Source organism: Vespa crabro, chromosome 18, assembly GCF_910589235.1.
Source record: "Vespa crabro chromosome 18, iyVesCrab1.2, whole genome shotgun sequence".
Lineage (NCBI taxonomy): Eukaryota > Metazoa > Arthropoda > Insecta > Hymenoptera > Vespidae > Vespa > Vespa crabro.
Genome location: NC_060972.1, coordinates 477,936 through 494,291, shown reverse-complemented (window position 1 = coordinate 494,291; position 16,356 = coordinate 477,936). Strand labels below are relative to the sequence as shown.

Genomic DNA, 16,356 nt, shown 5'->3' with positions numbered 1-16,356 from the left:
AAAAATAGAATTTTTTACAGCAATATTAAAATAAATAAATATATTTAACACGAGATAAAACGAATATCCGGATGACCGCACTGCGCATCCGGCAGGGACGTATCAAATGATTCTTTGCTGTTGAGAATCGTACCTTCCAGGACATTCCGTCATTCCGTTTTTCGTGATAATCATTTTTACCATTTGTATGTTCCTTTTGTATAGTCTCTTGTATTAAATGATTAAAAAATCAATGTAAGATTATATTTAACAAAGAATTGACGTTATCCATTATTGAAAGATATATTATTGTTAAATGTAACAGTTGCATAAAAAAAGTTCAACATCAATTTTGGAGCAGATTGAAAATTGAAATAATGTGGAATATTAATGTATAGAAATATAGTTGTAAAGTGTGTGTTATTTCGAAAAAATAGTTATTACAATATTAAATGGTAATCTACTATTTATGTTATTATTATATATTGCGTTTTATAAAGATAATCTACACTCCATTTTCATAAGGTGTTGAATCGCTTTTCATACTTAATAAGCTTTTATTGATAATAATTATTCAGCTATATGCATTGTTATTAAATAACATCGTTTTTTAAATTTTGATTGTAATTTGTCTTTATTCGATTAATAGTACTTAAATTCACCCGTTATGTCCACGGTTGCATACGTTCCTGAAGCTAGTCGTCTGCTGTGACGCGGAACAAAATGGCGGCAGCTAATGAAGTGCCGGTAGAAATTAACCAGAGTGGCATGTGTACAACGGAAAATCAGGTAAGCTTAGATGAATAATTTTTTTAATAAAATCAGGAAAATGCTTAAAAGAAATCTGTTACGTAAGATATTGTAATAAGAAATATATTTTTTACTTCGACTGGTAAGAAATGCTATTGTTATATATACTAATTATTTTTACTGCGGTTCGCATCAATGAATTACAGCAAATACATTATTGAATGTATTGTTATTTCTAAAATTGGCTTCTAGGCGATAATATTAAAATATCATAAATAATATTTTCGCATTGTTTCAAATTAATCGAACCACGTTCATCACTGTACTGGCGTTGCTATACAATTTATAATAACATGAATTATATGCGTATGTGATGTGCAATATTCATAGATAATTCGGTCTCCAAAAGACGCCATTCATTTTGGCGGGCACGTGCATCTTCTTCTTAGATTGTACAAAGTAGTTTCTTAAATTTTTATCGTTTTTATTGCATAATTATTCATCATAAATGAATAATATTTTAAATAATATTTATACTATATATTTTACATAGCTGTATTTTATATACATATTATATACATATATATATATATATATATATATATATATATATATATATATATATATATATATATATATATACCAATATATTTATATAAGATTTAATTATTTATATTTGTAGCAGAATAAAATATACTTTGTAAAAAGTATACATCACATGGTTTCAATTTATATTTAATTTCATTAATATATTTCCAAATTAATCTATGAACTTCTTATTATTACTAATAAGAATTATCTGTTGTTTGTAAGAACAATTATTTTATTTAAAAGAAGATTAAAAAGTATAAAATAACCAATTTATTATATTTTGAAAATAGTAGAATTTTATCAATTATTTTATAATGAGATCGTGTTGGAATTTTTTATAGATGTATATTTTTTACTTGTACAGTTAATAAAATTTGTGTATAGGATCTAATTTATAATGTTATAATGTATGTCATAATTAATGATTACAGACTTCAAAAATGGAATCAATGGATGTTGGAGAATCAGCTCCTGTACCAGCTACAAATGCTAGTGTACCACCATGCAAAGAATCTGTATCTGTTGAAGATATGACATCCAGAGATTATTATTTTGACTCTTATGCTCATTATGGAATTCATGAAGAAATGTTAAAGGATGAAGTACGGACAATGACATACCGTAACTCCATGTATCACAATAAACATCTTTTTAAAGGAAAAACAGTTCTTGATATAGGTTGTGGTACAGGTATATTATCCATGTTTGCAGCAAAAGCCGGAGCTGCCAGAGTGATTGGAATAGAATGTTCCAATATTGTTGAATATGCAGAAAAGATAGTAGAAGCTAATCAGCTTTCAAATGTTATAACAATTTTGAAAGGCAAAGTTGAAGAAGTTTCTTTACCTGATGGTATAGAAAAAGTTGATATTATTATATCTGAGTGGATGGGTTATTGTTTATTTTATGAATCTATGCTGGATACGGTGCTTTTTGCTAGAGATAAGTGGCTTCGTGAAGATGGAATGTTATTTCCTGACAAAGCAACTTTATTTATATGTGGCATCGAAGATAGACAATATAAAGATGAAAAAATAAATTGGTGGGATGATGTGTACGGCTTTGATATGAGTAGTATAAGGAAAGTAGCCATTAGCGAACCGCTAGTGGATATTGTAGATCCAAAACAAGTTGTTACAAATGCATGTCTTATCAAAGAAGTTGATCTATATACTGTAACAAAAGCAGATTTAGAATTTTCATCACCATTTACTCTTCAAGTTCGTAGAAATGATTATGTTCAAGCACTAGTTACATTCTTTAATATTGAATTCACTAAGTGCCACAAACGGATTGGCTTTAGTACAGCGCCTGAAGTGCAGTACACACACTGGAAGCAGACAGTGTTCTATTTTGATGAATATATGACAGTGAAAAAAGGAGAAGAAATATATGGTGTATTTTCCATGAAGCCCAATGCAAGAAATTATAGAGATCTGGATTTCAGTATTGAGTTGGACTTCAAAGGAGATTTGTGCGAAATTCATGAAACAAATACGTATCGTATGCGCTGATATCCGTGAGCTTCTATATCCTTCTTTTACTACAATAGTTCTCCAGACTGTTTAGTGAAATCTGAACTTAAAACCCTTTTATTATTATTGAATTGTGCTAATCATCTACCATATTTAACAGTACGGTACAAGTACGGTAAAATATATTTTACTCTTTTTTTACGACCAATAAAATCTAATAAAATGGTGTCATTTTTACACATTTGTATGCTTTATTTCTCTATAATATTATAAAATATAAGACGATGAATAGATTTATATGTAGCATTATTTTTTACATAATACATATTCTTGTACCGTATTATCAAAAGTATTTTTTAAAAATGTGTTAAAAATTTTGAGCTCTTACTGAATAATATGTTACTAGATATTACTGTTACAAATGCTTATGTTTCTGAAAATACTTAAAAATTTCAATCATCCAATAAGTCAATATACAATGTACATAGAAAGAATATTTCACTAAAATATTCTTCTGTTTTTCTTTTTATTTTTTGCCAAGATTGCCATGCGTATGTATGACTTTCATATGAATAATATTTATGTGTAATGATTCATCAGAAAAAAGCATACAAACATATAATCAGATAGAAAATGAATTTTCATGCATAATAAAAAACAAAAAAATCTGTATTAAATATTTTATAGTAAGCAAACACATAAAGACAAAGTGTAATTCGTCTTTGTGATATTCAATAAATTATAATTGTGCGTGAAAATTCTAACGTTCTAGTATAGCCTTTGAATTATGTACTAATAATGAAATTCCCTAAATCAAATTTTCTGTTTTTTGTTTATTCCATTTGTATCACCATTGTTTGGATGCTTCCGTTTAAGTAAATAAGTTACTCAAAATGAATAAACACTAATAATGTGGAATTAATATATTTATTAAGTATACGCGTCAATATACAAAACACGTGTGATCATTTTTAATACATTAATATTCATCTCTTGATTCGACTTAATTTTTAAGAGAGAGATAGAGATGTCATATATTACATTACTTATTACAATATTACTCAATATAAAGCAATTTAGTGTTAATAAAATTAAAAATTTGTTTTAATGTTTACTGCACTATTATGAAAGATGATATAATTTTATATTTTACATTCTTTTAGTTAGATATTGGAACTAAATCAATGTATAAATTTCATGTGCAATGGTGTAAATGAAAATTTTTTCTAATATAATTGAAGCGGAAGCATGTTCTTATCCTATACTTAGTTATGTCATGTACATAATTAAAAGAGATGAAAGAAATAATGAGCCCTAGAAAGGAAGTTTCTTTATGACAATTATTATACATTAATAAATTGTTAGTATACATTTGCTATAAAAGGAATATACTTTTGCTAATTTCAATTTAACATAGAATGTCATATGTTTAAATATTTTTTACTTTTTACTTCAAATATCAAAAAGGTTAATTTATTTTACAATATGTGGTATATACTTAAAGAAAGAGAAAGAGACACATGTATGTTACTATTTACAAATAACAATTCCTTTTTGCATACATATTTCATTTTACATGATAATCTTATGGCCAATCATCGTTAATTTCATATCTGTAAAAGGAAAAAAAGATAGTAATTGCATACAATCAACATTACACATATTCTACACTATATTATTCAAAATACTCAACAGTATTCAACATTATTCAAAATTTGTATGGATAAAATATATTATCACGTTGCAAGGCCTTTTAGACAATTAGCTAATTTCTGAGTTTTGTAGTCTGTCCTCAATTGAATGAAGTTAAGTAAAACTGAACGATCAAGTACAGCCTAAAACGATTATAGAAATGATTATAGATTATCTGTGATATGTATTTTCTAAAATATTACATATAGTTATAAATAAGAAAGAGATATACCAATTGATCTCCTGAGCACACTTGTTTCAAATTTTCTGGTTTTACTAAAAGTAAATTGCATAATGCATGCAATGTATCAAATGATGATGTAACAACATCAACGTCAAGTTCTTTAACACATTTTCTATATTCATTCATATCACATATTGCACACATTGCACCAGCAGAATTAAATAGAAATTGTTGTAAATGATCATAAATTACTTTATGAAATCGAACTCCAAGTTCTGTTAAAGCAGTTTCTAAATTCTTCCCATCTAGGGTATTTCTAATGTGACGTATCATTCCTGTTACATATTGCACTACTGTCAGACAAGCTGAAGTACTTAAAGTATCTACATCAGTATCAGGTTTAAAATCAGTTTTTTTCTGTTCATTTTGTAAGTAAATCTTAACCCAGCCAACAATGGCACTTATACTTCTTTCTAAACCTGTATCTAGTTTCATATCAATTTGATCTAATACAACTTTTTTCTTTAACATACAATCTCCATGTTTTGCTGTACCCCTGAAAAAATAATATTAAGTTAACATTCAATTAGTATTTTTTTTATATATTATATAATTACTAAAATTTAATAGAGAAAAAGAGAAAGAGAAATTTACATAATGAGAGGAAGCACACTATCATTAAATTGTTCTTCCAAAAGGCGAACTATTGCATTGCATTGATGCATGACATTGAAAAAATGTATTTCTGGTTGAGTTCTACTTTCTGGTATTGGTACACTTTGTAATCCTAACTCTAGTGCATAATCAACATGTTCATTTATCAAATATTGTAACAATGTTTCAAAAATTTGAGCTGCATTTACAGATAAATCATTTAGCTGTGATAATAATTGGCATCTTTGAAAAGCCATTTTACTTCTTTGTAAAAGTGCAATAGCTAATTCTTCTGAAAGAAATGTTTCTCCACCATAATCTTCTATTTGAGCAATATTTATGTTTGTTCTTGCTGCAAGTGCAGCTTGTAAATCACGACGTAATTCTTGAAAACCACCAGTTTGTAGTTGCTTTTTTTGGTGATTTTTGGATTCATAATATTCAATTAATAAAGCTGCTGATTTTTCCCGCAATGCTTTCATCTCAGTGCTAAAACATTAAATGGATTAATTATTTGTAAATTCAGAACATTGTCCAAAATATAAACTTACGTGATGTAAGTATCTAAATATTTTTGAAATATATTTCTAGTTAATTTTTTAAGGTAACTATCATCAGTACCCATATTAAACATTTTCAATTCATTTGATAATTTCACTGTTCTTCCATATAAATCATGCAAATTTCTAAGATATTTGTCAGAATCAGTTTTATCAGCCAGTTTAGCAACAGCATATTTTTGAAGTCGTAGATGGTAAATATTTAGGACAAATTTTGCCATTACTTGCTCTGGATTAGAAAATACTTGTTCCATTAATTTATTGTATTTTGTACACATGGGTATCACATCTTGAAAAACGTCTTTTCCACCAAATGAACCCATTTGACTTTGTTCTATAAATGCATCAATGCATTGTGAATAACCTTTAAATTGAGATAATACAGATGCTAATTCTTTCATTCGAACTGCATCTTCTCTATTATGTGCTTGAACAAATTCTTCTATCAGATTACGCTCGATTTCATCATATTTAACGCTTATCTTTTTCTTTGCATGTTCAAATTTTTCTGCAGGTAACTCTTGAGCAATGAGATGTAATTTCTGAATTACATCTGCTGCCTCATCTAACTAAAATAAAAAAAGAATTTAATAATTTACTTTCTAAAGCACTTTTGTTTTCTAAGCATAATATTCTTACTGAAGTTTTATCTGTAAAAATTGGATCAGTTAAAGGTCCAGGACTTAAGAATTCTGAAAAGTGTCGCATAAGTTTTTGAGCTTCAACTGCTCTAGCTCTTGGTATATTAACACTTTCTAATTGATCTCCTAAATGAAGAACTTTGGTAGCAACAGAATTTATTCTTTCGTCTAACTGATGAAATAAGTCAATCGAATGTTTATTTCTTTCTTGTAAATCTAATATTTCAAGCGCATGTCTGGCTTCTTCATCTTTTAAACCAGCTTCAAGCTTGTCACACTTTTTCTGCTGACGTTCTTGTAAAATTTGTAAATCCTTAATAGCTTGTAAGAAAGTCTCATGTACAATGACAGGATCAAAAAATGCTTTGCCCCCATCTTTTGTTTTATCATTAACAGTTCTCCAAGCTAGACGTTCAACAAATTCTTCAGGATCAAAAGGCTCCTAGAAAAATTATTAACATGATAACATATTACATTGTTATATGATAACATATTACATATACATATTTATACACATACATATATATATAATCTCAAACTTACTTGTTCCAATTCTTTCATATATTGTTGCATCATTTTGAAAAACTTCTTTAAATTTACGAATAAATTATAATGTATTTACATATAATAATAATACTATTATATGAGAGTAAGGTTAGAAATAAAATTGAGTTACTTTATACTGATTGAATAAAAATAAAAAATATACGATTTATTATTCTCCTGATAGAATAAATGACATATGGTAAACTAAATATATAATGATTTAATACGTATTTATTCTATTATAGTCACAGTAACATCAATGCTGCTCAAATAAACACTTTATAATCACCGCCTGAATTCTGACCAATTAACGCAAGTTCTTATTTATTCGTAGATTTTTATTTACATTGAACGTCATTTAACGAAATATTTTATAAATGTATAATATTTTAATATATTATAATTCATCAAAATTTATATTACATAACATTAATTATATGATATTATAAATCATAACTTTCAAGACCTAATGATATCTAATCAAGAGCATAAAATTTCTATTATGACAGATAATCTGCGATTTTAGTTCTGTACATGTAAAGCACTGAAAAGTCAAGTCGCATTATATATATATTTGGATTGCTTACAATTTAAATCTTATTTATTAAAGACTTTTTATATAATTTTATAAGAAAAAATTGGAAAAAAAAGGATAGCAAATTATCAGTAATGTGAATATTTTCCATCTTACAAATATTTATTATGAAAACATTGTACAATAAAAGGCAAAGTCGATATTATAGATCTCTATAAATTGTGATAAAGTAAATCTCTATTACCATCAAAATTTTTTAACGAAAAATTTCATATAAATTGTAGAATCTATAAGATTCATATTCCTTGACTCAGATTTGTTTTTGACATATCCAATGTTATATGATATACTACAATGGAAATCTTTTGAAACTTGTTTTATTTTGTATGTTTTAGTTAAAAATCTAAAATACCGAAAATGAGTTCAAAGGATAAAGATAATAAAACTTTACACGATAAATTGAAGCAATTCTTTCGTATTAATAAAGGTAAATTAAGCTCAAATATTATTTAAAATTTTTAATTCTTAACAAGTTTTCTAAATTCATTTATCTATTAAAATAAATCAATATTTTTAATATACTTGTTAATTTATTACGAAATTTAATCTCATAATTTATAAATTGTTAAAATATATATAGACTTTTTTTAATAATACAGACGTTTAATTACACATTATAATTTTTTGTGAAAGTACTTGTAACTATTATAAATATTTCAATTAATGTACATTAATAATATATGCTTTTTTACCATATTATTTTTTAGGAAATTATAAAAGTCGTGAAGATTTTACATTGTCACATGACATTGAAAAAGAAATTAGTCCTGATAGTCCAGTACATCATCGTACAAAAGTTATTAAAGATTTGTGTGATGCAGTACTTAATCAACAATGGGAAGATGTATATATATATATATATATATATTATTGTTATTTGTCAAGTAATTTATATATTTAAATAGTAAAAATTTATTACATATATATGTTATTATTTTCTATTAGAGAGCAGCTGAACGTTTATGGAATTTAGTTCAAGATTTATTGGGAAAGGATATACCACGTGAACATAGACATGTAACATTAAATTTCTTAAAATGTCTTGTGCAAGGACAATATTCCAAATTATCTTCTTTAATGCGAGTAAAATTTTTTATGGTAGTAAAAGATCATAATATTCCTGAAGACATTGGTCCTAGGTAATATAATTGATTTTGGATTTAATTTTTTTTTTTTTATTTATTTATTATAACAAAAGACTAGAATTATATATAAATAAATTATTTAAACGAATGTATATTAGGTTAGAATTGCTCCAAAGTTTAACAGAAAATGGAAAGGATATTTTACATTTGGAGGAAAGAATGGGCCCATTTGTATTAGAATGGCTCCCAACAGTAACTAATGATGATGGTAAACGGGGTGCTGAATTTCTATCACTCTTAGTTAACATTATAAAGTTTAATTCTGCTTACATCGATGAACATATTATTTCGGGTCTTATTCAGTAAATATGATAATATTTTCATTAGTAAAATTTATTTTTTGTAATATTTTATAGAAAATTTCTTTAATTTGTACATTTCAGGTGTATTTGTCATCTTTGTTATTATAGTAATAACACGGATGTAGTCTCAGGATGCTTAGAGGTTCTTGATGCAATTGTATGCTACAATAATTTACAATCAGATTCATTACAGATGTTTATTATAGCATTATGTAGAAGTGTTAATGTTGAAACATATTGTCAGATAAGCTGGAAAGTATGTAGTATAATAAATTTATTTTTATTTTTTTCTTTAAAACTATTATATATACAAGAATTATATATTATTTACCAATATATATATTTAATGCAGATAATGAGAAATTTGTTGGGTACTCATATGGGACATTCTGCATTATATACAATGTGTCGTTTGTTGCAAGATACAAATTATCAACGTGATGTACGGCTCCTTAGAGGTGCTGTTTTTTATGTTAATATGGGACTATGGGGTACACATCGAATTCCTAAATTAGTTTGTACTCCAACATCAGTTCTGCCTTCATTTCATCAGGTAAATATGTGGTAGATAATTTTAAGAATTGTTACTGTACAGTTAAAAAGTATAACTATCTTTCCAAGGCTCTACAATGCAATCATCCAATTGTTATGTATGAAGTTACATTATCAATTCAAAGATTAGTGAATAAGTGTGGTGCTGAACTTCATGAACCTACATGGAGTATTATTCTTGATATCATAGAAGAAATAATAGTACATACTGGTAATTTATATATCATGTGTGAATGTTTATAATTTTTTATTTACAAAAAAGGACAAATTAGAACTTGATATATTATTTGTTCAGAAACTAGTAATCAACCAGCCACAAAACAAGTATCAATAAGCTTGCATGAAACAATAAATAACATTGAAAATCTACTTGATATTAATCATTACAATGGTTATGTACAAAGATTTTATAATCTTGTAGAACGTTGTAGTAATGTACGCTCTGTAAGTATGCACATGTGAGATAATATTTCAAGGTAAAGTTCAAATTATATACTTATTTTTAATTATATTTTTTAGGAATCTTCAGTTTTAAAATTAATCGAATATAGAGCTTCTAGAATAAATCCTATGCATCATCATTGGCAATCTCGACTATTATCATTAATGGAACTTTATTATAAAACTGATACACGTACTAATATAAGAGTAAAAGCTCTTGATGTATTAGGAAATGTCATTCAAGTTAATAGGTATTATTAATTTTTATATTTATGAAATATTGAATAGAGCAATGTATTTTGTATTTTTAGGTCACAATATGAAGACGAGTTAATAGAACGCATAGTTGTGCCATACTTGCAACATGTGGATATGGATCCAGATATCACAATCCGTAATGTTGCTGCATATCTTCTTGTGGACCTTTGTGTAGAATGTGAAACAAAAAGATGTTTGGAGTTTTTAGATATATTAGAGAAGGTAATTAAATTTTTATACAATAACTACTGTATTTACTTTTGTTTTCTTTAATAAAATTATGTAATATAAATAGAGTGATCCAGGAGTAACCAAGCATTTGAATGTTTTAATTTTTAGATAATTAATAAACCATTTACATCTGATATATCAATATCGATTGATGCTGATATAAAGGATGTAAAAACAGCTGTTGTTGGTATAATAAAAATACTTTCTTTCAAGATGTATCATTTGCCATCAAGTCATGCTATTTGTGCTTACAAAATTTTAGTAAATCATCTTGAGCAGCATTATAAAGATCCTTCTGTCTTCCATAATATATCTACAATTAGATATTTGGTATGTGAGACACAAAGTAAATATTTCCTTCAATTTTATATCTTATAAAATAACAGTATATTTTATTTAATTTAGATTTTTGACTGCTTTTTAAAAATCAGAGCAAACAGTTTGTATCATCTTGGTATCCTGGATCCATCAAATACAACAATAATACGTTACAGTCCTTATTTAGTATTGGAACATTCTCCATCTGAAAGAATGAGTAATGCTGGTGGTAGTAGCAGTCCTCCACCTGCTAGCCCTGCACTATTGCAGCATATTTCTTGTCAGATTACTCACATGTCTTTAACATATGCTTGTAAAGCTGTTATTTCTTGTATAAAACAAGAAAAAGGTTAGAATTTCAATTAATTTGCACGATCAAAAAATCTAAACTTATTCATTAATCGCATTATATATTACAGATTGGAAAGTTTTACAACTTGTATTAAAAGAATTACCACAAGTTATGCAAAATAGAGCTTTGATATTATCTTGGCATAATAGTGATATTGATTTCTTTGCTACAGCATTGTGTTCCATGGTAAATTTTTTGCTCATAATTTCTTTTCTTTAATTACATTTATTAACAATAATTAATTTGAAATATTTTACAGGTTAGTGATAAAAATTTAAGACTACCAGAATCTTTATATAATGTACCACTTAAGTTTACTCTTTCTGAATTTCGAGTTTATGTCTTTCCAGTATTAGCATCTTTGGCTTCATATCATGCTCACTTAGAACCTAATTTACAACAAAGACTAATAAAATGTTTGGAGGTATTATACAAAAATAAATATATAATATTGCATTATGTGTCTGTGTTGTACCCCAATATATTAACATACAAATGTTTGATTGATTTGGAAAACAGATTGGTTTAACAGCAAAATGTGCTAGTCAGTGTGTTACTAGCCTCACAACTTGTACTTTAGAAATGCGTGGTGCTATGAATAAGCTTTTAACTGAAGTACTTTCAATCTTAACAAAAATCTCAGCTACAGTCCATATTGCTATTCCTATATTGGAATTTTTGTCTAGTGAGTATATAGTTCATAAAATTAAATCTTTAAGTGTTATGTTGTATTGAAATAATATAACTTAAAACATTGTTTTAGCTCTTACTAGACTACCAAAGGTTTTTGCCAGTTTTATTGGAGATCAGCATATGTCTGTATTTGCTATACTATTGCCATACACTAATCCATTTAAGTATAATCATTATACAGTGTCATTGGCTCATCATGTAATAGCTGTATGGTTTTTAAAATGTAGACTGCCATTTAGAAGAGATTATGTTAAATTTATTACTACAGTGCGTAATATTCATTAACGTATTTTAAAGTTTTGAATTATAATGACAATATTAATATAATTATGTTTTTTAAAATAGGGTCTTCGCGCAAATGTAATAGTTCCTTTTGAAGAAGGACATTTGATGAAATCTGATTTTAGTTCAATTAATGAAGATTCTTCAAATAGAAAGCGTAGTTCTAGTCTAACAGAGCAGGTATAAATATATAATAATTTATCGTTTCTATTAACTTTATATCATATAATAGTATCATTATATAGGGCAGTAGAGGTAGAAGAGAAAGACCAATAATGACCAACCGTATGATAGGAGAAAGTAGAGCCTTAGATTTGAAACCACCAATTGATGAGGCATTAATGAATTTTCACATTGAACTTACAGAAACTTGTATCGATCTTATGGCTCGATATACTTTCTCAACTTATTCTGCTCGTCCAAAGAGGTAACCATTCTGTTTTGTGATTTTCTTAATGGCATTTAAATATTAAAATATTACTTTCTTGTGAAAATTGATGATCTTATATGTATATATCTTTTTGTATTTCAGATTACCAGCAGCAGATTTTCTTCTTAAAGAAGGTCAATCTATGACGTGGCTTCTTGGTAATAGACTTATTACTGTTACAACAAGTGGCTGCAGTAATAAAGCAATGCGTGGTGGTTTATGTGACAATTGTTGGGTAGCATGTAAATCCAGGCCTCAATCACCTGAACATATAAAGTCTTCCCAAACAAATTTACGCAGATTATCTAGTTTGGAGGTATATTAAACAATCATTTATATTTCAGATGTTGTAAATACAAAAAAATTTATATAATTATTTATGTGAATTTCCAAAATTTAATTGAGTTCTTTTATAATTACTAAAAATAAATTTTTTATTTTAAATAGAACTGCGTGTACATGTATGATTTTTAAAGATGCAATATTAAGCTATTAAGCAATTTTTTTTAGACTGGGAAAGAAGAAAAATTGTCTAGACAATCTTCTGGTGGACATGGAAGTTCTAATGCAAATGCTACTGCGAATTGTCCAATTGAAGAATCTAAAAAATCAATAGATGATATTGATAATACAAAACGAGAAATTATCATAGAAAAGAATAAAAAAGATCATAAAAAGCAATCAAAATTAGAACAAATACTTGAAATTAAAAAAGATGAAGAGCATGTACTTTGCGCTTGCTGGTGTCAAGGTTGGGCTGAAATATATGTGCGTAGACCTACAGGTGATATGTCCTGGATTATGAGAATTCAAAATTCTATGCAATTTGAAACTCCAATGGATTTTCCTGTACACGACATTATGGCTCTTTATATGCCGCTTCCAAATGATGTATCAAGCAAGCAACAAGAATCTACTGTAGATTACTCAGGAGATGAAGCAGAGGTATTTAAAAGATCATTAATTGTGGCGCTAATAAAAAACAATTAAATTATAACAAAAGTTAAATGTTATTTTAGGATGGACTAGATAAAAATGATTTTCCACAAAGTGAACAAAGTAGTATAATGAAATCAATGACTTCTTCGTCTGTATCTTCAGGGCCAATTGCAATACCCAGTTCACCTGCTCGTCCGAGTCCTTCGCGTCAAAGTTCACAAGACAGTTTTGAAAGTTTAGAGGAAGGAGAAGATGGTATGTTTGATAAATTAATGATATGCTATAGTAATATATATATTCAAAATTATAATTTAAATATAAATATTATAGTAGATATCAGACGAGCTCGAAATCCAGTACGTAGATCTAACTCAAGTCCTGAAATGAGTGCTAACTGGAAAAATCCATTTTTAAATAAAGAAAAGATTAATTTGCAACAATTTGATAAAGATCTGTCTACTATGGATATAGACATTAAATTAGATGCAGAATTGAAAAAACATGTAAAAACTACTTTTTCAAAAGACATGAGGTAACTTTATATTTCATTTATTTTTTGTTAAAAGTTTGTATTATAGATATGTTATTTAATTTTAGAGTAAGTTGTGAAGCAATACCAGAAGAAATGTTTAGTTTGGGCACTACACCTCCATCATCAGAGAATACTACAGATCATCCAAATACTTTACGATCACAGCGTTCGTATCCGGGAGCAATACAAACCACGCAAATAACAACTACCAGTAATACTGTACCACCATCTCCTACAACTGCACAGGTATAAGACACAAAATGACAAGTTAGGTTTATTAATGTTGTTATATCAAGTAATGATTTTGTAATATACATTTCTAAAATAATTTAGGCACCTGGAAATTTTTTGACAACACAAGTTCGCACATCGCAAATCCAGTCGACAGGAACAAAACCTCCGCAATCGCCTACACAAGTTTATTCTCGTTTGGTCAATTATGATACTAATCAGAAACAGATGCCAATAGCTATTGAAAATAAACCTCCTATTGGTAGAAATCTACTTATCGATAAGGTATATTAATTGTAATGCATTATATGAACTATAATTTATTATTTGCTTTGTCTCACTTTATTAGAAAGATGAAAGGCCGGATCCTTCTGCATTACCACCTTTACCAATACCTTTTCGTGATAGAGGACATACTATATCTGTAATGAGTCCAGTTACGAAGTCCCGTAATGAATGGAATACTGCTCGTCGAGGTAATTCACCACGTATTAAGGAATCCCCTCGAACCGGTATTAATCCTAGGTAATATATATAATTCGGATAAATTAATGGATGTATAAATCTATGACTAAATTAATGTATAAAATATACGTATTACAGTTTTGTATTTTTACAATTATATCACACTGCACATTTTGGTACTACAACAGAAAAGCCTTTATTAGTCCCTCAAACAACTGCTATACAAAGAGCAGTAACAAATTTGGATAGAATACAACCATATGAAACACATAAAATTGGAGTATTATATGTTGGTCCAGGACAAGCTTCAAATGAGGTTGAGATTTTAGCAAATCAGCATGGTTCTGATCGATACATGAAATTTTTAAAAGATTTAGGAACTTTGATACGACTAAAAGATGTAGATGAAAGTGTATTTTTAGGAGGATTAGATCGCAATGGCGAAAATGGAAATTTTGCATATATATGGCAAGATGATGTTACACAAGTTTGTACTTCAGTTTAAAATAATAAATTATAATATTTGTTTATTATAAAATAAAAAAAATCTTTTTTTGTTTTAGGTTGCATTTCATGTAGCTACATTGATGCCAACAAAACAAAGTGATCCAAAATGCACTTCAAAGAAACAACACATTGGAAATAATTATGTAACTGTTGTTTATAATGAATCCGGAGAGTCGTATAATATTCAGACTGTCAAGGTTAGATATTAATTAATATATATGTTCTCAATTAATCTATTAAGAACTAATATCTGAATAATTAGTAGAGTAAATTTTTGAGATACACGTTCATGCACATGCGTGTGTGTGTGTAAAGTAAACATTTAAGTATCTATTAATTTTAATATATATTTAATATATATTTAATATATATTTAATATATATATAATGATATTTAGTAGTATATAATAATGTTTAATAATATATAATGAAAAGTTAATTAATGAAATTTGTTTACGTTAAATTTTTATTTTAGGGACAATTTAATTATGCTTGTGTTGTGATCCAACCTTTAGATCATGGCACTAATCAAGTAACAGTACAGGCAAGAGAAGAACTTGCAGAACATATTGGTCATAGTGAACCAAAAATTATCTCTGATGAAAACCTAGCTATACTTGCACGTCAACTTGCTTTACATGCAAATGTAAGTTCTACATAATGAATAACAACAATTAATTTTACTATCTTTATTTTTTTTGTTTTTACATTCAGCTAGCTTCGATGGTATCTTCTTCCTTAAAACAAAACAGTCATAATCCATATGCTTCCAACTGGTTGGAACGTTTGAGGCATATTAAAAGACTACGAAACAGAGTACTACAAGAATCCGTAAGTAATAATGCTGATGGTAATTCAGATGATTTGTCACCAAGATCTAATAAACGAGTTTATATGGATGACTTTACTGAATATACTACATAAATTTATTAAAAAAATTGTGTTATAAAAAAATTAAGTCATTAAATATATATCTAATATTTATCATAGTTGTTTTCTTGTAATCATCTTA

General features: G+C 27.3%; 3 protein-coding genes across 8 annotated transcripts; 2 read left to right on the top strand and 1 right to left on the bottom strand.

Annotated features, from left to right (window-relative positions):
* Positions 1-113: 113 nt before the first annotated feature.
* Positions 114-3,613, top strand: LOC124430446 (protein arginine N-methyltransferase 1). 3 transcript variants are annotated; one of them, XM_046977037.1, is made up of 3 exons: positions 114-434; positions 629-768; positions 1,752-3,613. In XM_046977037.1, exons 2-3 carry the CDS (start codon positions 703-705, stop codon positions 2,832-2,834), a joined length of 1,149 nt encoding a protein of 382 aa, XP_046832993.1. In that variant the 5' UTR covers positions 114-434; positions 629-702; the 3' UTR covers positions 2,835-3,613. The 3 variants fall into 3 exon arrangements, with proteins under 3 accessions (XP_046832993.1, XP_046832994.1, XP_046832995.1); XM_046977038.1 differs by having other exon boundaries at positions 170-185; XM_046977039.1 differs by lacking the exons at positions 114-434; positions 629-768 and adding an exon at positions 1,161-1,181.
* A 90-nt stretch (positions 3,614-3,703) lies between these two features.
* Positions 3,704-7,120, bottom strand: LOC124430445 (exocyst complex component 5). The gene is made up of 7 exons (XM_046977036.1): positions 7,070-7,120; positions 6,525-6,968; positions 5,877-6,454; positions 5,326-5,814; positions 4,720-5,227; positions 4,489-4,630; positions 3,704-4,408 (listed from the first exon to the last, which is right to left on the bottom strand). The coding sequence occupies exons 1-6, from the start codon at positions 7,100-7,102 to the stop codon at positions 4,532-4,534; spliced, it is 2,151 nt and encodes a 716-aa protein (XP_046832992.1). The 5' UTR covers positions 7,103-7,120; the 3' UTR covers positions 3,704-4,408; positions 4,489-4,531.
* Positions 7,121-7,928: 808 nt separating this feature from the next.
* On the top strand, positions 7,929-16,328 carry LOC124430444 (tuberin). 4 transcript variants are annotated; one of them, XM_046977034.1, is made up of 29 exons: positions 7,930-8,094; positions 8,375-8,511; positions 8,613-8,806; positions 8,911-9,114; positions 9,196-9,370; positions 9,467-9,667; positions 9,736-9,877; positions 9,962-10,110; positions 10,186-10,358; positions 10,419-10,587; positions 10,705-10,926; positions 11,002-11,263; positions 11,334-11,452; positions 11,526-11,690; positions 11,786-11,951; positions 12,030-12,226; positions 12,305-12,421; positions 12,487-12,668; positions 12,774-12,987; positions 13,182-13,616; positions 13,691-13,865; positions 13,944-14,142; positions 14,208-14,388; positions 14,476-14,658; positions 14,723-14,898; positions 14,977-15,325; positions 15,402-15,542; positions 15,820-15,990; positions 16,059-16,328. In XM_046977034.1, exons 1-29 carry the CDS (start codon positions 8,025-8,027, stop codon positions 16,266-16,268), a joined length of 5,478 nt encoding a protein of 1,825 aa, XP_046832990.1. In that variant the 5' UTR covers positions 7,930-8,024; the 3' UTR covers positions 16,269-16,328. The 4 variants fall into 4 exon arrangements, 3 of the variants coding, with proteins under 3 accessions (XP_046832990.1, XP_046832989.1, XP_046832991.1); XM_046977033.1 differs by having other exon boundaries at positions 13,941-14,142; XR_006943769.1 differs by lacking the exons at positions 15,820-15,990; positions 16,059-16,328 and having other exon boundaries at positions 7,929-8,094; positions 13,941-14,142; positions 14,977-15,154; positions 15,261-15,325; positions 15,402-15,471.
* Positions 16,329-16,356: the final 28 nt, after the last annotated feature.